The sequence below is a fragment of the Seriola aureovittata genome, chromosome 11 (assembly GCF_021018895.1).
Source record: "Seriola aureovittata isolate HTS-2021-v1 ecotype China chromosome 11, ASM2101889v1, whole genome shotgun sequence".
Taxonomy (NCBI): domain Eukaryota; kingdom Metazoa; phylum Chordata; class Actinopteri; order Carangiformes; family Carangidae; genus Seriola; species Seriola aureovittata.
The window spans coordinates 9,988,058-10,012,968 of NC_079374.1; the positions used below are offsets into that span (position 1 = coordinate 9,988,058).

The 24,911-nt window shown below is 41.0% G+C and overlaps 1 protein-coding gene across 14 annotated transcripts in view; it reads right to left on the minus strand.

Annotated features, from left to right (window-relative positions):
• The window catches only part of mcf2lb (mcf.2 cell line derived transforming sequence-like b), a 60,364-nt gene extending 39,524 nt beyond the window's left edge, over window positions 1–20,840 (minus strand). For 3 of the 14 annotated variants that reach the window (XM_056389249.1, XM_056389255.1, XM_056389247.1), the window contains exons 1-3: window positions 14,984–15,456; window positions 5,272–5,355; window positions 3,086–3,200 (exon numbers count right to left, since the gene is read on the minus strand). In XM_056389249.1, the coding sequence (XP_056245224.1) occupies window positions 3,086–3,200; window positions 5,272–5,355; window positions 14,984–15,140 (356 nt within the window). In that variant the 5' untranslated portion in view covers window positions 15,141–15,456. Of the gene's footprint in view, window positions 1–3,085; window positions 3,201–5,271; window positions 5,356–7,395; window positions 7,551–8,919; window positions 8,970–14,301; window positions 14,670–14,983; window positions 15,457–20,218 lie in introns of those variants that run through there. The other 11 variants (XM_056389254.1, XM_056389260.1, XM_056389250.1 and 8 more) reach the window with 8 other exon arrangements.
• Between the last annotated feature and the right edge of the window lie 4,071 nt (window positions 20,841–24,911).

The window sequence follows — 24,911 nt, forward strand, 5'->3', positions numbered from 1 at the left end:
TCCTTACGACAAAAAAGACAAATAAAAAACACAGGAGATGAGTAGATCCCAGCGTGTGCTGTGTTGTTTGAAGGGGGAGGGAGACGAATGCCTCAGACCATCACAGAATCCAGCCCCTGCATCCCCTGTGCGGCATCTGTAAGCTGTCCAATGAGACACTGGGAGCTGCTGGGACACAAGCCAATCACAAGATGGCTGCAGAATGATGAGCAGCTCTAGTAGCTAATCAGTGGATCCTTATAGAGGTGGGGCAGGAGCAGGCTCAAAGAGGATGGCACTATAAGCATGAGGGTTTCAGTTATTAGGAAACTACAGAATGTTTATCACTGTCTGCCTCTCTACTTTATACTCTCTCTCACTGTAACATTTATATTCATGATGGCTCTTCTCATCCTTTCTTCCTGTACTTTCCCTCCCCTTTCATCTTTTCCTATTCTCTTCCTCCATCATCCCCACCTCTCAGCTCTGCGTACAATCACCTACACAGACTCTCACAGCCACTCAGGCTTTCAAAGCACAATCTGCTTTACATCTCAGCCGCAGAGGAGGAGGGAGGGGAGTGGGACAAGTGCTTTTCTGCCTCTGAGACATTTATGGCTGCTGAGATGAGAGGGTGGTTTATGGTGAACATACAGCAGCACAGGTAAAGGAAGAACATCAGAAGAGCCTGATGAAATGGGCCTCTGCAGCTGCTACTAAACCACAATGACCCAAACTGCGTGTCAGCTGACACGACCCTATTTATTTTTTCAATAATACATGTCATGGTATATTCACATATGTTTGTTATCTGTTCTGTTTCTTATTGTTGTATTGGGGCAGAGGGTGTAAACTAGCTTTTGAGCTCACCAACATTTACTCTGCACTTTTCACAATTTGAAAACATCCTGTTCCCCTACAAATAAACAGTGTATGTGATCAGCATTTAGACTAATTCAGTACTTATACTGCATCAAAACACAGTTCAAGGAACGACTTCTAATCTTGTTTTACAAAGAATTTTGAATTTATAAAAATGTAAATGGACACATTATAATTATCATACTGTGTTGTAAACATACATCAAAATTCATAGAAATTGCCTGGTGATGTTGTGGCTGCACACGTGTGTGACGAGAGTCCTAATAATAATTGGATTGCTCAGGTCAAAGTGAGTAGGAGCACCGCAAGCTGTGAGTTGAGCTGTGAAAAAGCTCTGCCTAATGGCAAAGCAGTGATGAAGGAACTTTGCTGCATGAATGCATATGCAGACATAGCAATACACACACTGCTATACCCCTCCTCCTTCTTGAGTACTGAGCATAGCAGGCAAAGTGACTGTTTGAATACAAGGGCACTGGTATATTAAATTAAAAACAGATTAGATAACCATGAGCGAAGAAAGCATTACAAATATGTGAATGCACATATGCAGAGCCAAGGAGAGATAAAATGAAATAAGGAACATCATCTGTGCAAGGACACAGTAATTAGTTCATTTACTGTGTTTGCAGATGCAAAGCCTGATGTAAATCAATTAGGATCCAGAAAATCAAACAAGACAAAAATGAATTCAATATTCAACACATCCAAACTTTAGCTGTAGTAAAAATGACATTTATGGTTGATATATAATGTGATTACAAGCATGCATGTTTGGTATGATAGAATTAACATTTGAAATCATGCATGCAATTAATATTGATCCGAATGTATTCATTTAAAAAAATAGCAACAGCTGTTCAAGGTCGTAATACACAGATGCAGCATATTTGCCCCTGGTTGAAGAATATATATATGCCCTATCGGGGGTGTTGGTCCCTCAGGTAGCTCCAGACATCTGTTTCTGTGTTCACAACAGCTTCTGTGGATGACCCCCCTTCAGATGACCGGTAACCTCTACACACCACAGAGGAGGTGAATTTAGACACTTAAAAATAGATGAAAATTGTATTTGCCTGTTGGCTGCTTTTCAGCTTGGATTTGGGGGGAGAAAATGATTCTCGTGGCTCAGAAGTTGAACAGTAATTCAGTGTACACATGAAAAGTTAAATCCTGATGGATATAATAAAGTCTTGGTCATGCTAAAATCAGAAGGAATAATTTAAGCAACATGAGATCAGCTAAACAGACATAAAGGCCTTTAAACACAAACACATGCACTGTGTGCTGTAATACAGATGCATGTCTGTGCAATTCAACACACACACACACACACACACACACACACACACACACACACTCTCAACTACCTCAGAACACGCTGCACAGCTGTCTGTATGCATTATTCAGATTCAAACAGTCAGAATTGCTGCAGTTTCTATTTTTGCAAACTACTCAAGGCAAGATGAAGGAAGGGCATGACAGACAGGAGGAAGGGCTAAATCAAGAAAGTTAAAATTGTGAGGAAAAGATGAAAATGAACAGGAAAAGGGGACAGGAGATTGTTTTCTGGGGGGATATTTTGAGGAAAGGGTGGTCTTCTATCTTCTCCCCTCCCCCCTTGTGTCATCTGGTCTACCCATGTGTACAAAGACAATCTGCAGAAGACTGATAAAGACCCTGGATTATGACTTGGCCATCTTATTAATAATACAGAAATCACAACCTTTTACAGATATCTGTGCAAGGAACAGGCCGTCTCATCCACTGAGCAAAGCCTCTGCACGTCTTTATGAAGTGAAGCTGTGTTTAAGTATCCACTGCCACCTACAGGCATACTTCATACACAACGGTATATTCACAAACTGTAGTTTTTATCCATATACTTCATACTATCCTTCCTTCATCCACACATTTTCAATTCGCTTGACTTGCATGTCTTTGGACTGTGGAAGAAAACCCAAGATGATGCAACACCACACAGAAAAACCTCAGTCATGTTTAAACTCGTAGCCGCGCCATCTTCCTCATAAGACTGTAGCATCAAGAGAGAGATTAAACAAGTTGTTGGTGACACCAGGAGAGTTTATAGTGTGAAAAAAGCAAGTGATGTTTAACAAAGAGGGGTATGAAATAAGATGAGGAGAAAGTGATGTGTGGATATAAGCAGCAATCTCAGATTTGTGTGTTTGCATATGAAAATCAGCTCAGTGAGGGACTTTACCTGGGAACACTAGTCAAATAGGTCAGCACGTTGTGAAACTCTCTGTCGGTGATCTCTCCAAATGCAGGGAACTCTGGGAACACAATGATAGGGCTGCCATTGTCTCCTCTCCCCCCTAGAGAATGAACAAAAAAAAAAAAAAGAGAAACACCGATACTGATACTTTCCACATGAATATATAGGACTTATGCAAGAATGCTTTGTGCGTATCGCCTTGGGTATAATCAAAGCAAAGACAAAACCATTGAAACTCATCATAGCTTCCATTGTTTCTGGGCTGCTGTCAAGAGCTTTGTCAATCAATCTGACAAGGTCTTTTGATATTTTACAGTAAACAAAAGAGAGCAGTGACTAAGAAGAAACTGTGGCCACATGGGGGCACTGATGTTAAAGCTGTGGAGGCTGTGGAGGAAAAAAAAATCAGTATCCCATCATAACAAATTAGTCTCGTCCACTTACATCTACAAACAAGCAAAGATATGCTGGTGATCTGACATGAATTAATTCCTTACCACAGTGCAGACAGACTGCTTAGTCCTAAATACAGGGATTTAGAAAAAGAAATGTTTGCTAGACGCTTGATCACTATGGGATGTAAATCTTCACCACATCCCCTCTTATGCTCCATGGATTAAAAGTGTTTTCAGCTATAGTATTACATTATAAAAAATCAGATACACGTTGATGGAGATCTGTGAATACTATTTATTTATTCATTTTTAAATGTGGGGTTCCCTGCAGATCCATCTTTTACTTTGTCACTGTTCCTGACTCTTCCTGTGGTGCTTATTTAGAGAACTGAGGGATATTCCTGTTATTCCTTCCCCTTTGGTTTGTCTAAGGCCTGTACAAGAAATCAGTTTGAACCCTCTTGTTCTCTTCTTTACTCCTCTTCTGTCACATTTGTAACATTATTAATGCAAAATTTTACACATTTACTAGCCTTGCATTACACGCCTAAAAAAAAAAAATTAAGCAAGGCTCCAAGTGTTGACAGTTGAGTGTTAAAAATAATTTTTAAATAAAATAATAAGTGATATCATCTCATTATCTTACCCCCTTATTGCCTCATGTTACTACAAAATTCACCTTAAAACCCTGGTTTCAAATCTTAAGCAACTCTCTTTAATGTATTACTAAATACGCAACAATCAAAGACAGCATTTAGAAACTGTTCTGAATAATTAATTATAAGGAGTTTAACAATTAAGAATACAGCAAATCTGCTTCCTCAGGACTGTGTGGGTACGGTTTTTAAGCAAACACGTGCAACGAGATTTTGATGTTAAATCCTGATTGGAACACAGAAATATGTGACATAGCCTTTCTCCAACTGAACTCCAGGCACTTAAAACCAGTGAGAAGAGCACAGAGAAAAACAGAATAATACAAAAATATAGAGCAGAAAGCTCTTATGTGAAATAACCAAAACTGGCACAAGGTTGTGTTCCTGTAGGACCCCATCACTTATATTAAGAAGCCAACTGAGAAAAATGTTTTGAGGGCTTATCTCACCTCACACACACACGCACTCACGCACTCCTTGTGTGGAACAGCTGCTCTGTCAGCGCATGTGACTGGAATATCAATCTGTCTGCCTTTTCTTCTCTCATTGCTATAGCAACAGCAAGTGCATGGTCATGGTTTCAACGTCTGCTTAGATCTTTGTCTGCAAAATGGTTCCCGACTCTGCTGCAGCCACGAGGTCGACTCTGTCACACACACACACAGCTTTTTTCTTTTCTTAAGTAATGTAGTAATGAATATAATAATAGGTGTCACAGATATCCAGCAATCTCTGCAACAGAAGGCTCAAATATTGTGGGGACGAAAACATGATGTTTATCATGACCTGGACATTTAGAAGCAGTGAGTGAAATGCAGATCAGGCAACAGTAGCAAATAACGCAGTAAGTATCTGGAGCAAAACCTGTCAGCCAGTGAAGAGGAAAAGGAGGGAAGTGACATTTGAATAGCAAATCATGAGTGCCAGGAAAAACTGTTTCCGTGAACAATGCAAATATCAAGTGGAATAGTTAATATGTAATGATTATTGAAATGGCAGAGATGAGGAAGAGGATAGTTGGTAGATTGATGAAGAAAGAAATGGACAGCACATGGGTTGCACTCAACTCAAGAGAAAATGGAAACACATGCTGATACAGACAGAGCAAGAGGAGTGTCACCTGAAAGGAAGGCAAACTGCTTCTTGAGGTCAGGGGTGATGTCAGCAGCTCGGAGAGGACTGCTGTCCAGCTGCATGATTTCATCTGGAAAAACAGAGAGAAGTGCCAACATTAGTGACACATCAGAGCTGACGATGTATTTCATGGCATGAAGCCTGAGACCAACTTCTCAGCTCTGTTTCATTATCAAGTTTGTTTATAATATGGCACAATAATTAGCATTTTCACACATAACCATGTTCTTCAGGTGATGTAAAGTGGTCCATTGTCATATATACTATGCACAGGCAGAAATAAAATGTAACAAATTTTCACAGAAATTTTACTCTGGAAGTAGCATTTCAGTGGTGATCACAGCTCTCTAACCCCCATGGACTCCCTCCATGTGGATTAAAATAATCAGATTTAAGATCCATTGCCCCAGTAGGAAATGGAGATTGTAGTTATACCAGGGCTCAAACTGGTGGTTGAACAGCAGACACCGATAGGGTAAGGGGGGGCTCAGAGGGGGGCATTAAGAGTCTAGCCAGTGACTTTTTGGCCAGCTGACACACTGCATACCTTTATTTATTTATTTTTATATATATATATATATATATATATATTATATATATATATATACACACACACACACACACACACACACACACACACACACACACACACACACACACACAACACACACACACACACACACACACACACACATATACATTGCAATACCATTACATGTAAGAAATTCTTACAGTAACATTCAGTAAGTAGGCAAATAATTACTTTTCCATTGTGGTCTAATTTGTAAGTCAAAGCACAAATGGAGATATTTATTTACTCTAATGAAGTAAATGTAGGTTAAACTGGGAAACATCTGACAGCTGCTAGTGCCCACGAATACTACGCATTAAACATAAACAGTCTCCATGCTGTGAACAGTGTTTGCATTGATTTGTATTCAGGAAACTTTTGAATGAAGACTGGCCACAGTTCAACTTGAAACTGAGAGCTACGCAAGGGAAAACAGATCAATAGAGGAAAATTGTTGACGCAGAGTTCTTTGGTATTAGATTATAAGGCTGTTGCTTTGCGTCTCTCTCACACTATTCACAGTCACATAAACTAAATGTTCACATCCAATAATTACATTTTACAAGGTGAATACAATTTAAGATTCACCTTACCAGTCTGAAAATGTATCTTTTTAGATCTGTGGCATTTACAGAATACAAGTTATTTATCCTCCCATATAAAAGAAACAAATGACAACATTCGCATTTATTTCACTACATCCATGCACTCAGTTTCATGTCTCTTTATTCAATTGCTGTCTGTTATCAATGTCCAATCATACCGACAAGCCTGAGGGAAATCAAAATAAGCTAATAAGGTACACTGTTAGAAGCTACTGTAAGGTAACACATTTTCCTTGGGGCACTTTGACAAAGAAATAATTGTTTTAAGATGCAGTTCAACTATACCAGTAAAGATAAAAAGCTTACTGGCCATGTTTAAAGATGCCTGCATGTTTTATATCTAGTTCGAGCCGAATGAGGCCTCCATGTCATGAAAGCCAAGAGACCACATCTCAGGTTAGAGCCAATACAGTTCAGAGTCATAAAAACATGAGACATTTTATGATACTGTACTTCAGGTAAAATTTGGCTGAAGCTGTGAAAATCAGGAGGAAAATGACAAGGAGGGCCATCTAGAGACCAGAAAGGCCAGGAGGTTATGAGTAGGGAGTTTCTCATGGTCACTGACATCCTGTAAAAGTGGTTACAGTACAAACATAGACAGATAAGTTCAAGTAACAGCACCGGAACAATATTGACTTTTCATCTTAGTCTGACTTTGTTTGCTCTGTTTTCCTGAGGCAGCCTACACTGACTCACCATGCCACTGCCACGCTGGAAATGTTGTTCAATACAGTTCATGTCTTTCAGGATAAAAAAAATAATAAATACTTTCAGAGATATAACACAGTATAAAAAAGGTAACAAGTCTCCCCATTCCTTTGTTTTGTCAGAATATTATTGTACTAGCATGGTAAACTCGAAGAGACTCTCAGACGAAACACACATATAGTCTCAAAGAAACTATACTGACACGACATAGATGGCACTGTACCTGTTCTGTGATGCATGACAAAGCGCTGACACCAGGCTTAGACCCAGACCCAAGACACATCCACCTAGTCTGACTTCATACTCACTGGAGCCAAATCCATCACGGATTATCACATTGTATCCCTCAATGTTATGCGTGTCGTTTCCGTCTTTCTCCCGTATGTTCGGATGACTGTCTCGTTACTGAGCATATCCCTTTCAGTTTGAGCCCTCCTCTGAGAGCAGCTTAAACAAACCAAAAAGGCTTGCTGTTACTCTTGTTTGCCAATGAAACCTATCAGGTGACTTAGCCTTGAGGTATTACTACACTGACATTCATTGCTTGCCCGCTCTCTCTCACACACACACACACACACACACACACACACACACACACACACACACACACACACACACACACACACAAACGGGGACAGGACTTGTGTCTTAGTTTGGTCTCCTTTAAACCTTTTTCCTGAGACCAGCTGGTGCCATGACTGTTCTGTCAAAACAACATCAAAGATTTTTCCCAGGGGACTTAAAGGACCATACCAGGGTTTTTGCATGTGTAAGCTTGTTGACAACTATATAGCACAAATGTCAAAAGTTTTACATCCCTGTTCAACACCTTTGTGTTTTCTTCATAGCAGTATGATAAATTGGAAAGAAAAAAAATGAAGGTGCATCTGTCTTAACAAACCACTAAAAAGCATGTTTAGACCTACAGTACAAAACGCTGCAGGATACAAGCAGGAATACTTTGGAAAAATCTCCTTGTTGCGGCGCGCAGTGATGCTCTGATATCCAACACTTGAGAAAAGTGTGCCAAAAAGTATTTGTGGAGATATGTTGCGAGATGAACCACCCACACACCCACCCACCCAATATGGGCACCTCATCTGAAAATGCTAGTGTGAATCTGGTGGTTTCTTGCATCAAATTGTTGCTGGTTTGCTGATCTTGTGCGACAGGATCAGATGTGTGGGCAAGGTCAAGCTAAAACGTTGGTTAGAAAACAGGTGGCGCAAAGTGGTCTGTAATTATAGGTTAATGAGTTTACACTAGTCCACTATGTCCAGGAATACTTAGACACATACACACACCTTAAACACACATGCACAGTGTTTTGTAAATTGTACATATTACACACAGGCAGATAATTAAATAGGCAATTCCAAACCTGGAATTAACATCTTAATAACGCAGTGTGACCTAAAAGGTGATGTTCAAATCACACTCATCAGTTACAGCAATCTGTTTCCTCTCCTCCTCCACTGGAAATGCTTCTGTCTATGATACAGCAAAGGTTGCACTAGCTCATCTATAATAAATTAAAAGCCTCTCTGTTGCTGGACAAACATATTGATTGCGTGCATTTTTTCTGTCTGCTCTTAGAACCAAATCACTGTTGTCCTTTCTATTCTTACCAGACCTACAGGGAATAAGGTATCTGCTATCTTGTCTATAGACTGGATACAATTTCCAATAACATCTGTAGTTAACAGATATTGATGAGAGACAACTGACTGATATCTACTAATGTTACCTGAGACACAGCTTCCTTTTCTTCTTTTCTTTGAAATTAACCTCAGGCAAGGGTGTGTGCACCAAAATGGCACCTGAAAGGAAGGCAAGCAAGTGGAAATGAGACTAGATAAATGACCCATATCTGTGATGTTTGTAATTTGGTAAAGCAGCGTTGCCATGTTGATGATGTCCACTCGATGCCTGAGGCATTTGGACACAAAGCTGCATCTACAGAGCGCTCACAGGTGCTGACACACTCCTTATGGACTCAAGTTCACACAGAAACCTCCATCAGCTCCCACTGTCTGACCCTGCCTCCCTCAGCCAGCCACGCCTTGCCCCCAGCTACTCCCACACATATCAAATCAAACCTCCCCGCCCCCGCCCCCCACCTAAGCCAGCAAGAGCTCGACTTTGTTTCCAGAAAGAGGCTATTCTGTTACTGAAAAATCCCCTTCTTAAAAGATGTCAGAGTTTCAGTCACTTCTTAGTGTCACTTCTTGTTCTACATTTACAAAATAATATCCACTAAATTTCCTCTATATTTGTTTTTACCCACCCCCCACCTTTCTTCTGATCATTTTGGGGACTTCCTCCCAAACTTCCAGTCACCATTCACACAGTATTATACAACCCTTAAAAAGGCCCTCTGGCCACCTGAAAGGGAGATCCAGTATCAGATACTACTGTATTTACAACAAAAGGACAGTGAAACCTCTCAAGTGTGAAACTGTCTGTGTATATTGACACACAGGCCACATCCTCCCAACAGGAGAATATGTTTTGAAGCTCATTGACGATAAGGGCTTGTAGTGTTTATTTTACTCACATTAGCCTGTATTGTATTACATGATAGATAATTAAAAGATACCATTGTATTTGCTGTTTTAATTCTGGGATAAAATGACATAATTACAGTGCTTTTTATGCTCTTTGCTGACAAGGTAATTCTGTTAATGAGAAAACACACATCCTGAACATAAAATGATTCCAACATACCCAACAAAAACACTCACATACACACCACCTGCTGGTAGAGGCACTAATGTTCTTTAAAAGGCTTAACGATAGGGATTAGTGTCCACTCATGCTCACGTTTGTGGGTGATGAGTCAAACGTTAGTGGGTCACAGTCACACACCTGGACCGCCTGCCACTACTGATGCAGATTAAAACAGGACTCGAGCAGAAGGCTGCTATCCTAGTTTGCCAGACCAGAAAGGACAAAAACACATTTAAAAAAAAACCCAAAAAACATCTCAACTATAAAAGCTGGTTATTAGACCGTTAATGTCCTTCAGCCAGAGCTGCTTGTTTCTTCCTCCTCCTCCTCCTTCCCTGCCGTCATATAAGAAATTATTCTAAAAAGATAATAAACTCTGGGTGATGAACAGATCATAGTTAGGAGAGAGAAGGACAAGGAGCGGTTGAAGCCCGGGAACAGAGAAGTGGGGGAGGGCAACAAGTGGAAATAAGGGGCTTACAGTCATGGAGGAGGGGGAGTAACAAAGATGAAGCAAAGCACTAAACAGGGCTGAGCAGTGACAGGTGAGTCTGTATGATATCATGATATATCAAAGGGGTGAGTGGGTTCAGATGACGGTTAAAAAAGGCAACGTCCATGATGATGGGGATGGTTAACAATTGCACATCTAATAAATGATTACATAATTAAGGATGGAGGTTTTACAGAAAAAATAATCATCCTATAGAAAGTAATGCAAAATACATAAAACAGACTCAAAAGCAACAGCTCTAGTGTTTTTGTTCTACCTCAGGCCATCAAGACCTAATCACGAGCTTTAATACACTTACTCATGGTTCTGTCTGTATATGGCACAGTAATGCATCACTGCTGATTATTATCACAGTGCTATCTATACCAGATCCCACATACATGCAACAGACAGATGGGCAGGGAGCATTTGATTCCTCTGTGCTTCACAAAGCTCCTCTACATGTAGATTTTATAAACTAAAAAGTAGATATTGCTGACACTATAAGGCCAAATATACTTGAGATTTCATAAAGGAAAATATAAACAAATGCAGCATCTTTTTCCCCCCAATCTGAGCACTCAGTGAGGGCAAAGGTAGAGTGCAGCTGACTCAGAGAGAGGAGGACAGGTGGAGAATGTTGTGTTAAGATAACAGAACCAAACTGTGGTTGATATAATACAGGAATAAAGTGCTCCAGGTAAATACAGTATGGTGACAGAAAGGCAATGAACATCACGTGATACATGGAAAAAAAGGGGTAAGAGAAAACAATAATAAAACATCTGACACCTACCACACAGCCAGTGGCAACAGCGTGAAAATCTGTAGTATCTTTCCACCTCCTCCAGAGAGATCCGTACGTGACCCCCACCTTTCTCTGCTGGCCATAAACACACATCAAACGCTCCCTCATTCGCTTCCTCTTTGGCCTCTTCAGTTTGATCATCAGTCCCTCCATTTTTTACTGGTTTTGTCTCTAAGTCCGCTTCCATCTCACCTTCCTCTTGAGTTTGACTCCCTCCATCGTCACCTGTGCTTCCCTCTTCTTGCTCCTTGCTATTTAGAAAATCTATATGTCCTGTAATCATGAACCAGTCCAACTCCTCTACGTCCGTGCATTCATCAGAACCTACACTCACCTGCCCTGCTAGACTCAGCTCTGAATCTGCTTCCATGCAAAACCCTGAGTCTAACTCAACCTCCACATCCTCCTCCATCAAGAGGCCTGAATCTGCCGTCTGCTCTCCTCCCATTCTGCTGCTCCAGGCCACTTCTTGTTCACTCCTCTTCTGCCAGACTTTTTCCATGCAGGTATCGCAAACGTTATCACGGTTACAATTTCCCTCTCATTCTGACTCCACCTTTCCAAACTCAGCCTCTCACTCTCTGTCAGGCAACAGGTGCTCTACAGCCTGCAGGATGTCACTCAGTAACTGCAAGGACTTCCTATTGCAACCTCGGGTTACCATCCCTGTACACAAAAGCTACAGTGTAGCACTCAACCCCACCCTCCCTGCTTGCCCGACTACCCCTATCCCTCCCCTAAAGGACAATTACCTGACCCCTCCTGGCTCAATAGCAATGCATCTAACCTGCTGATGTATGACTCCGAGTCCTCTAAAAAGGGACCCAGAAAGTCAATAAATGCTTAAAGTTATGTTATGCTACAGTATGTTGGGTGACAATGTTCAGGTACTGCAGGTACTGCAGCTCCCAGCACTCATTTACCTAGGCCAACAAAGCCTGGGCTCCTCGTCTGCCTTATCTCAGGATATGTGGACCAAAAGTACAAAGCCTCCATTCTGACCAGCCCATTCAAACACTGCCTACATCCCCATTTAACCATTCACAGACAGTATCTATTCAAAGCCTCTATTCTTGTTTATACCATTCAAAAGACTCCATTCTTACAAACTTACTGAAAGACTTAATTCTAATGAGACCCCTCAAAGACTGACACTGTTTCTTAACAGAATGTGGCATTTTAGATTCCTTTTGAATGAGTTGTGTAAAAGATATATTTCAGTTGAAAAGAGCTAATAGACACCACTCTGTCTCCCGGTTCGGTCATTATCTACTAAAAGAAGTCCAATGGTGTGAAAAGGTTTGAGCAAGAGATGTTTGTATTGCATGGGTAGGAAAGCTTGAATCTGTATGAGTGTGTGGGGGCAGTGTTTAACATGTGTGTTTGCTCTATGACCGAGGTCATGCTTGAGGTTATCAGTGTCATAAACCTTGAGAGATAAAAACTTAAGCAATTAGGGTTGGAGATCTGCACAACTTAAAGTGAACAAGAACAAAGGGACAGACCGACAGATCAACGCGCAGCCTCAGTCTAATTTAGACACTGATTCACTGTGTTTTCACCAAAGGCTAGTGTGCGAGTACTGGAGCTGAAAGCAACTGGTGAACCAAATATAGACTTTTCTCCAATTCAGAAATGTATCTATCAGCATGAAATGACAGAAAAAGACATGTTTAACATACAAATCCAAACAAGTATCACTTATTGCAAGACATGACCTTTTTTTTTTTTTCTTTTTTTTTTCTTTAGGTTACTTTTTCTCCTCTAATCGCAAAACCAATGCGATCCCCCACTGGCTTCCCAGCTGTCAACGCTGACAAATGTGTTTAGTTTTAATCAGTCATCATAAATCCTAAGGTCAAGCCAGTTTTTGTTTATAAAGTCCCAAAAGCCAAGTTAGTCCCTTTGCAATCTGTAGGACATAGGATACCCTCCCTGCTTAGATTCTCAATTCAGTAAGGAAAAACACATACACAAACTTGAAGAGGATAGGAAACAGGAGGGATTCCTATTCCCAGACAGACAAGTGTTTGTAGGAGTCCAATTGGCCGACATGATAGCTTGTTGTCTGCTTTATACCTACCATATTCAAGTGTTGTCTATAATTTGTTTTATGATGTCCCTGATGAAGGCCATAAGCCAAAATGCGTCCGTTAAACAATACAGTCACAGGAGTTTTGACCTCTTCAGACATACAATAGACTTCAGTGGCCAGAATAGGAGTAGTAGGATTGCCATATACAGTAGTCTACCAGTCCAAATTCACTAACATGGCATGGTACAAAGAATCCATTTGATGTTTACAAAATAGAGACAAGATGATTCTTTGGAAATAACTAAGATCTTTTTCATTTGTTCTGAAGCACAGCTCATTTTAAGAATCAGCAGTGGGTAGAATAACTTGCAGATGACCGTTTTCTGTGAGTAAAACACAAATACAAGCAAGCTCATAAAAGCTACTCTGAAAAGACTTAACAAATAAAAACATATCCCTACTCTCACAGATTTTTGTTCAGTACCAGTGCTCGTGGCCTCAGTCTGTAAAACCAAACAACTGAAGAATAAACATGATTCCTCTCTTGTATGAATTCCCCTTATGGCTGATGACTTTAACAGAGCTTAAGGGAAAGGAAAGAAAAAAAACTTTCCCCTGAAACCACACAGCAGACAAGAACAACATGCCGATATGCCCTACCATCCCAGTCTCTGCAGGAGTTCTTGCGGCTAGCAGGGCTGAAAGGGATGCCAGCACACATACCGATGTACATATGCAGAGACACGCATACACTCAATCTATAACTGCCAGGCACAGAAATAGCTCAGGCAGTACAATGACAAATTTCACGGGACAGTATAAACAGAAATATCTAAGGATGACCTCTATAAGGGATGAAGCTGCATCACAAAAACAAAAATTACTTTAAAAAATAAGAAGCTATAGACATTTAATGAACATGCAAGGTTCTCACGTTGGCAGGCAATAGTTTACACATGCACATAAAGACACAAAGTCAGCTTGTCCTTGATATAGAAAAAATATATAAGTAGCTTTCTCATACAGACGCACAAAAACAGCATCGATACGTCTCCTGACTCACATGGCTTAAGTGGAACCATCGGCATCCCACTATCCCACTGAGAAGCACTCCTCTTGGCTTTCCTCACCATGCTTTTTTCGCTGTGTGTCAGAAAGACCAGGGAGAGTCCGTTTCTATGCAGTGGCAAAACCAAGGTCTCCAAGTGGTAACAATCTGGTTGACAGGACACCAACTTGAAAACTCAGCAGCTTTAATCAGCAGTTCCTACTCCTTTGCACCAGCTTCTCTGCTGGTAAGTTGCTGTGTGCAGCGATTTTTGCATTTGCTGAAGAATCTGTTACTGCTACGGAAAAATGTCAGGGCAGCTGTCGAGATCTGTGTTGGAAACTGAAGCGGCTGTTTAAGCAGCGCAGTCACGCACTCACACACGCACCCAGACACAAACTGTTATACACACAAAGAAAGACAGAAACAGCTCAGTGGGGAGCAAGGGAAGCCCACAGGAAACGCTGTGTGAAGCTCTGGGCATGTTGCCCTACAGAACTCTGGCTACAGCTTCAATCAGGAATATATTACGTACAGACATACATACAGATGCATGCTCAGGCATGTAGACGCATAATCTCAGATGCAAGTTTCCAACGCTGGAAAGTTGGAAAAAGTGCACACACACACACACACACACACACACACACACACACACACACACACCATACACTCTCCCTTCCTCTGTCGTTCTTACCGTCCCAGTCTCTCCAAGAGTTGTTGCGGCTGGTAGGGTTGAAAGGGGAAGGAGTGCCCAGTCCAGAGATGTCCAAGTTCTGGATCAGATGACTGAGCCGGTTCATTATCCGGTACGACGCCTCACCACCCTCCCGCAGAATCTCATGCAGAGACATGAGAGCGGCTGCTGGTCTCACACACTCAAACAAACTGTCATCCAGAGAGACCCCTCCTGCACCTGCAAAGCTCCGCTGCACACTCTAATAGACTCAAAAACACAGCCCCCAAATGCAGGCATGGGAAGGATCCTTTCTAGTTGTAATGTGCCGGGGTCACTCAGGATCAAGCCGACATGCTCTCACACGCATCCTGTGAGGAGTTGTCTGCACTGGCTACATATCAGACAAGACCAGGGTCCTCTGCAGAGTCACATTGAGGGCTCGAGGAAAAAGCACACTGTGATGCCGGCAAAACCAAAAAGAGCTGAGTCACTGTCTGCACAACCTCTGAAACAAACACTGTTCACACTGAAGGTGAGAATGGGGCCCAGCTCTGCACAAACACACACTCTGATGCACACACCAACCCTGTCGTCAGTGCAACTATTGACACATCAAAGTAGCATAGGTTTCCAAGGAAGGACAAGAGGGGAGGAGGGTGGAGGGGAGCAGAGGGCAGCCGGTGGAGCACAAATCCCCTTCTGCTGCTCGGGCTAATTATATTCCTCCACTCCTTAACTAATCTGCCTTTTCTTTCCCTCTTTTCTGTCTCCCCAGATTCTTCCCTGCATTCATTCCTGTTGATGGAAAAAGCATAAACACTGCACACAATCAAATCAGCATTTGAAAGAATAAACATTGTGGTGTATATACACAGCTCAGGGTGTGTTGTTGCTCAATATGTAGACAATAACTCAGGTGGAGGAGCAAACAGAGGGTCATCCTTAATGGGAGAGAAGCGTAGTTTCTTTCTGGCAGTCTTATAAGTGTATGCGTGTGTGTGTGTGTGTGTGTTTGGCTGTGTTGTGTGGTTAAAGCTGGCAAGCAAAAGGCAGTTTGCAGTTTACAGGCTTCGAGTAGAGAAGAGAGAGGAGCTGCACTCTCGCACATACTGATGCCACTGCAGGGGATGAGACACAAAACATCAGGTTCCTATTCAGTGACATTCACCGCTATCCCTCCCCCTCTCTTTTTCAGTTCTCCTGTTAATGAGGTCTGATCCTTCCTTTATGGCATCTCCCACATCCTGCTCGCCACCTCATCGATCGCCCATCACTGTCTGTGTGCACCCACACTGACTTCACACTTGCGTGTTCATGCAATTGGGGGAACCCAAAAATATACACATGCGCACAAAGGCTCAGACGACTTGCCTCTCTCCTCTTATCAACACAAGTTACCATCATGACTCATACATAATGCACTGATACTTAACTGAAGCCAATGAAATCCTCAAATACATAGAATAACAAAAGTCTACAGTCATGCTAGTGGCATGAGCCTGTACTTTGTGACAGTGGTGCTTTGAGCTATATGCAGCTTACAATGACAATGTTAACACTGTAATGTTTAGCAAGAGTAATGATCAACATGTTCACATTTCAGTTAAGGAAAGTTAAGGAATCACCATTTTCTGGCTGCCACATTTCACTAAACACAAATGTTAACCTCATGTGCGTGCTAATGTAGAGAGGAAAAGTCAGGAGATCACCAAAGTCATTAGGATTCATCCTCTCAAAAATGTTTGCCAGTCAATCTAACAGAGATTTTTCAGTCTGGACCAAAGTGGTGGACTGTCAAGTTGCCAGACAGACAGATATTGCCATCCATAGAGTCATGCCATTAATGTGGCTAAAACTCTGTTATTCATCCATTTGTATTGCCACAACATAAACATTTGGTTGTACTGACAAACATGATGGAAGTGAATATAAACCTTCAGTAGATATTAATCTGAAGAAGAACATTACAGGTGACATATTTTGTTTGATAGGAAAAATCAAATACATTGTGACCAGTCTTAATGAAATACAATGAATTAAACTGAGAATCCTTTATTACTGAAGTACTGTCCCTAACTTTAGCTACCTGAGTCTCTCTGACCATAGCTGCCTAGTTGGAGACTAATAGTGTCCTGCTGGACCCATCTGGCTGTACACCTGCTCTGCCTTTAGGGATGAACAGCACAGCTCACGTAGCGCGACTGAATGAACCCTTGACCTCAAGCTAAAAAAGGAACCTGACACTCACATTATGTTAAGGTCTCAAATATAACCAATTTATAATAACAAATACACTTGTGAGAACATTGGGCTGGTTTGAAATAAAGTTCAGACACTTTCAAAAACATCAGCTACTTCTTAGCTCAGCAACTACAGAAGTCTTACTCACATATACACACACACACACACACACACACACAGTCATATCAGCTCAAAAAAAAAAAAAAAACCTTCCAACCACAAATTTGTCACCATTACCACACGATAAGTAAAACAGCCCCCAAAGCATTGCTGGCTGCAGATGAACACATTCCTGCTGGAAAAGCTGAGACCTGTGACGCACTGAACTGGATGTGTCCCTTTAAATCAACTGGAAGTAGGTCAAATGCCCAGTTAGAGAGTCGAGGAGAGGCTTTCTGTGATTAGAGCTGCAAGTAACAATTACTTTCATAACTAATTAACCTACTGTTTTTTTTTGTTTTTTTCCATTTAACTGATTAATCATTCCCTTTATAAACTAAAATGCCTATCACACGTTACTAGAAGTAAATGTATATCATATTTTTTTGCCATGCTAACGCCGTGGCTGTGTGAAGAGCAATGTCAGTCAGCATGTCCACCACACCTCAGCAACTGTTGGATGGATTGCCATGACATTTGGTAAATACATTCACATTCCCCTCAGGATTAACTGAATAACTTAACTGGTGATCCATTAGCTTCTCATCCAGCACCATCATCAGGTCAAAATTAAATAGGATGCTGAACATGGTAAATATTTTGACTGTTAGTATTGTTTCTGTCTATCAGTCAATAACCTTAGTTTGTTAGTTATTTATTTACAGTTATATGAAAAGAAGAAATGGAAACATTTATCCATCCCATGAATTATTTTTGAGTCTAGGCCAAGCTCTGCGCAGTGCTGACTGAACGACTACACTCATGGATGGATGGACTGGATCACTGCAGCTGACTATTTAAGAAATAAAGATGGAAAATAGCCACAATTTGGGATGCAAATAGCTCTTCTTGATCTACATCAGTTTGAAGACATTTCATGTTCCTACAGATCGTCATTGTTCTCTCTGAAGAGAAGGAAAAATACTGGGGTTCTGTTTTCTTTATTTTAACGATAGAACACTTCCTTTCCAGCTCAAGGGAAAACGAGCAGTTCCCCATATTAGACAATGCTAAATTCTTTTCATCCTCAGTTGACTTTGTTTCCCTGAATCTCTCTTTTCCTCACACTCTTCCTCTCTGCTGTCTTCTGTGATCAGCGTTAGACTCCTCTCTGAGCCGATTACAGTTCTCATCCTCCTGCCACAGCAAATTCCTGTCACATTTCCTTCTAAACAGAATGCTCCCAGCAACTGCATATCTGCAAACGTTTAGTATGCTAGCACACAGTTATTGACTGTACCTGTAAAAGCAAGCTATCACAACTGTTTTTCATCATTTGCATTTCATTTTGCTTTTAGCATGTTTGTAGTGGAGTGATGCCACCTCTCAATCTTTAGTTTGAGCATTTTCATTCTTCTAGCTTGGGCATGGCTATGCCCCCCCCCCCCCTTCCTCAAGTCCACCCACTCACTACTGCCATACTTTCACCATCTCTGGTGCTGGGAAGGAGAGAATTGAATTGGAGCCCACTGTACTGTATAAATGATTGTGGTGAGCTGCCACCACAGAAAGCTCAAAAATTAAATGGATTGTGTGTGTGTACAGAATATGCATCTATTAAATATTATTCCACTTCCTAGCTACAACACTGTACCTACCGTAGCTGTACATACAGTTGGTACAGCCAAAAAGAATAAAAAGAATCATGTTTTATAAACAGTACGAGTCAGTCAACATTAAATGTGCAGCCATGGCTTCTGTAAATGAGGTAAGTCCTCCAATGAAACAATATCAACACCACATGAAATGAAAGATGTACCATCAAATTGTGTTTCGTCTGTGTGCATTCATGCTTGTGAGAGTAGCTGTGTGCTAGCATTGAGTGGATTAAAGGAGATCTCTATAAATGGATCAAAATAGAAGAGAAGCAAACATCAGAAATCATATTAGTGGCTTTAGATAAAGCAGAACAATCTGTCATTTGATCAGGAGTGATGCATCATGAGGCTGCAGGAGCAACATCAGGACATCACATCTACAGTCTTGGGAAAAAGGGTTCTGGTGTCAACCTCAAAAATGGCTCAGAAATAGCTTTTTTTCCAAGGACTAAATAATGAATCTGCACCGCACCCAGACATGAAATGCCTAAATGTTTTCACTGCAGCAGCTCCTATTTTTCATGTGAAAGGCCACGGACGTACACAGTAGAGCTCAAAAACACTATAGCTCAAACCTGACAGCAAAATCTACTAGGTGGTGTCACTACCTGTAGCTGACAAGTTCATGTTAAGTAATCTGTCCAGGGTTACAGAGGTGTGTTGATCATATATAGGTCACTGTGTCTCCAATGTCTGCCCTCAAAAGCTTTTCTGATCAAACATACACCAAATACTGTAACCGATTAGGGTGGAGCACTGAGGAAATAGGCCAGTGAGGTAGTGTATCACAACACAAATTAACCTGTTTGCAGCCTGTTTCTGCATATTTTACAGACATCCGTGTATAGATTACACGTCAGATGCAATTTAACATAAAATGTTAAATTACAATGATAAATGGACAACCTAACTGTAAATAATAATATGTAGTAATTTCAATACCTGTTTCACAACACCGTGTTATGGGATCAAATAATATGGGTTAATATCACATGCCCCACTGCAAGCACAAGCAAGTCCTCTCATAAAAACACAGCCTGCTGGCCAAACACCTGCCTAGCTAGAGGCAGAAATAGCATGAACAGCAGCACATTAAACCTAATGTGGTTTCCTGCAGAAACAAATCTTATTGACATGAAAATCTTGTATTTAGAAGTACTTCACCTATATCCATCCAATCCATGACAAACCTGTATAATTCTGTGGAATCAAGAACACAATTGTAGTTTGTGTTGGATGTGCTTTTGTCACCCACCTATGTTTTGGGAGACGGTCCTCAGTCTCTCCAGCAACTCCCCCAGGGCCATCTCCTCTGTCTTCATCCACAGGATCATCCTCCAGAGGGACAGCGGAAGACCAGCTGCCCAGCCAAAAGACACTTTCACAGGAAGAAGAGACAGCTTGCCTGCTTTTCCCTGAACGATGCTTCGGAGAGCAGATGATAGTGAAGAGGATGGGAGAGGGGGACTGTCGCGGTGAGAAGCCCAGCCGAGCAGAAGGGAAGAGGGGGATGCAGCAGGGTAAACTAGCCCAGGATGCAACTGCCTGCCTGTAGTCTTGTTTGACACACAGACGCTGGAGGAAGGAGATTCGAGAGAAAGGGGGTGTGTGCAGCTTGGCAGTGTTGTGATGCTTGTGAGAAATGGATGGTTTCGAGGATGGAGAGGATGCTGCAGAGACGGATGAGGGAATGATGCTGAAGCTGCTAGGGCTGTGACAGCTCAGCTGCAGTGACGAGTCCTCCGCAGAGGGGTGCAGAACACAAGGATGCCGGCAATGGAGGTGGGAGGAGGTGGAGCAGGAGGCAGCGTCATTCACATATGCACACGCACACTTCAGCTTCAGCACACATGATGGTGCAAACCTGTGCAGACCTGGCAGACAGAGAGGGGGAGGGGCAGTGAAGGTCAGCGTTGCAGTTAAAACACAAAACAGCCAATGCAATAGTGACATCCAGTGTGGAGAAGAGGCATAACAGCTGCATCGTGAAAGTCTCAGCCACAGAAGCATACACATTACTACTGGTCATGCACCATTGATTATGCTGCATTGCCACCATGTGACGACACATGGTTATGACAAAAATCATTGCGCTCCTTTATAATAGGGATTTTCCTGTTGGATTTCCACCAGACTGCAATGTTGGTCTATTAAAATGTTGAATAAAAGGTTTGTGTTCATTTGATAATACTTACCACTGTTTATGAGGTTTAAACTGAACTGATGTAAGTAAATATCATTCACTAGTGCTCAGCCAGTATATCCCTATAGACAATTATTAGTCACACAGAGACACATACCAACAAATCATAACAGAGAAAATATAGATGGAACAGGAAGACATTACATATAGTTGTGAAAGTCAAGTATGTTAGTATTGCACTTCCATACAACTGGGGCAGCTGTGAGGGGAAGAATTTTAAAAACTAGAAACTATCCCACTGCAATAGGATTGCTGCTTTTGTACAAGCTTAAGCTAATCTGTGTTGCTGGTGTGAGTTTGCATGAAGAAGCAGTTAAAGTATGAAATATGGAAAAAAGGGATGAAGAATGCAAACTGTAGTTCACGCAGTTAAACACATTCAAAAGTGTGTTTGATTTAACACATAAATAAACCAAATCATATCAATGATCAAATAATTAGACATTTCATAGCCACTCAACCTGGAAAGCGATAACTGGTGTCATTTCTTAACCATTGAGTTTATTGTAATCATCTAATACTTGGTATTTTCTCCATGTAGGCTATAATCAGTTGACAGTTATCTTCATTAGTCTTGTACAATCATGTGTTTTGTGTGTATAGTCGTGTACAACTCATCTCGCACAGGTGGTAATAGTCTGGAATGTGTTATACTGCACAATATATACACGATACAAAGTGCAATTATCAAATCATTTGACACAGGGTTGTACAACAAGATGGACCATGAGAAATAATTTTATTTTTATGACTTCTTCGCTAGCTAACTTAGATTAGAGGGGCGCAAGCAAGCATGGCACATGAAAAGCTCTCCCTCTCCTTGGGCCTCGTGTACAAAACCTTCTGTAGAATAAAACAAAGCTGGAAAGATGCGTACGCACCAATACATTCAAATGTATGAAACAGTGCGCATGCAGGATTCCACAGGAATCGTGGAATTGAACACACGTGCACAAAAACTTAAGGTGGCCCAGAAGGGTCAACACAATACAAAAGCCAAAACACAAATGCAAAAGTCACAACACAAATACAATTCAAAGCACAAATGCAAATTGTGACATGTTCAAAGTAACAGCTTCTTCATTCAATGGGACACACGAACTCAAACGTCAACATACAAGTAGGACAATGAAATTAGGCAATTAGGCCCCCTAAGCTGGCAGTTTTCAGTATACAACGTGAAAACCTACGGAAGAATTATACTTTCTTTGGTGTGGGAAATGTGGCATGTGCAGCGTTTTTAAAAATCGTCTGTTTCCAGTTTTACTCTCCCATTTTATGCCGTCATTTAACATTAGGCAGTTGGGTGGTACTCCTGCCACTTTGAAGCTGATAGTTCAAACTCTAAGTCACTTTTCTTTGGTTGCCACGTTGTGTGACAAATGTGCCTACATTCCGGAAAAAAAACTAGCTACCCTGCGCCCAGTCAAGCTAGCTGCGGGGGGACACGGCCAGCTTGCCCCCACTTCCGGAGAGGACCCTACGTCCTAATCTCTTCGACACAAGCAGTTTTTCCACATGCAGATATACAAAAGGTTGCTTTAAAACGATTATTATAATAATATAACTATTTGTGAACACGACTTTACAGCCTGACAGGACCAGATGCCAACACATGACAATAAGTTCACCTGTAACTCCCGAACCGCAGGAAAGTCTGCTCCCCTGTACAGGTGTATTTTCACGTCAGGACGGACTGGTTAAAGTAAGCCATTAACATTAACTGTTTTGGCCGAGGTCCGCTGGAACAAGCGCTAACGTTAGCTAATACAATTCAAGTCTGCCCCAAAAACTATAGAATACTCTTCTTCTCACCATCCAATTTTCTCCCACTAATGATACTTTAAAGAGTCTTCAGGCTACGGAAAATGAAGTAAATACATGTTGCAGGTCTGATTTATAGCCACCTACTCAGGTGTGTGGCATCTTTGACAAGGTCCCAACTCCACCCACCAATTTCCTGGATCAAAGGGAACACTTGATTGCCAAGCATGTATCGCATTATAATTATTTTTGTTCAAATACCCACACCTGTCATTAATTAACTCATTTAATCCCTATAAATATGACCCCACAATGAATGTTGTGCATCATTTCAAGGTACTAGAACAATATTCATGGACCACGTGTCAGGTTTTTTGCATATTGTCATCAATCAAAATAACTCAGAACCTGTATTTTTTTTTTTACCTGACACGCATGAGAAATTCTGTGAAACTCTCTCACATCACCAAGTTACTAAGTAAGTACTAAATGATTCTATTAATTCTTTAACATCCTTTTAAATATTGAGTTTAACATCTTCATAATTATTTATCAATTTGCACTGTTAAGGATAAATAACTTAAACTTAACTGATTTATAGATTCAGGATGTACTGGAGAATTTGATATCCTCTTTTCATATGGCCTCCACTGTTGAAGTTAGACGTTACTTTTCAACCAAGAGCTCCTGAAATGATAAGTGTGCTGAACTGCATTTGGATCCATAAAAAATATTTTTTTCTTTGTTACTGTGAAACACTAACAATTTGTAACACCATTCAGTTTCCCTATATCATATTGACATTATTTGCCATAATCAGCAACTCATTATGTAGAAACTGCAATGACACAGAAACTGCAAATGTCTGAGACCCTTTAGAAAATGTCATATGAAACCGACCACAATCACACTACATGTATGGGAGGAACAGACAACACAAGTTGAACCATGCAAATTGTACACTTTTACACACATCACCACTAGGAAGAAAAATAAATGACTGACTGTTTTGTTGTTGTAATGTTTAACAACTAGCAAATCTTTCATTTCAAATGTTCCCCAACAACAAAACTCTACAATTCAAAGAAAAGTAACTGCAATTGAACTTGAAGAAAAATATAATTACTCAAATTGCAGAAAGCCACAACAACTCTGAAACAAAGAACAAAACACAGGTGCACTAATTGCAGACTGTTAATGTTTGCACATTCATATAAGCCAAAATACAGGGGAACAATAATAATTGATTTCATCCAAAATGTGAGAGCCCTGAAGCTGCAGGACCACACACTCCACATATACTGCACAGCAAAATTGCAATAACCTATTACAGACCCTCAAGATCTTGAGCACTTCTTGGACCATGGGCCACTTACTGTAAGATACAACAATGAGGAAACAGTCATTGCCATCCAGCCACTCACACATATAGCAGACAAAAATCCCGAAACTGTGGAGCTTTAACATCTAACCACCATTTATCTCTTAAAATGTATTTGTATCTAACAATATTGACGTTCACTAGTGAAGTGTTTTTGTTTTTCATGTTTGGTCAGACAAATAAAACTACCTGTTAGAGTTCATTGTGTAACTTGTTTCCTTTTGACCACTATTTAAGATGGAAGGCAGCACTGGATCAGGATCTGCCAGAACCCCTAAGTGGACTTTGCTTTGTGATTGAATTTTCACTGTCAACAAGATTCAGTATTATGTTCCCTGATGTGGAACCAGGGGATGAGGGGAAGAAACAAATATAAAAAGTGTCCCAGGAGGAAAGAAAGATTAGGAGGCAAAGGACCAAGGACTTCTATTATTAAACACAAATTAAAATCACAGCACAATGTAACTCAAAGTGCTGGTTTCAAATGAACTAAACAACCAGGTTTTCACAACATAATACTAAAAGTCAAACAACAAAAGAAATCAGGTAAACAAGGAATCAAAAGCACCCGCCTTCACAGCACGGCGTACACCTCACAGC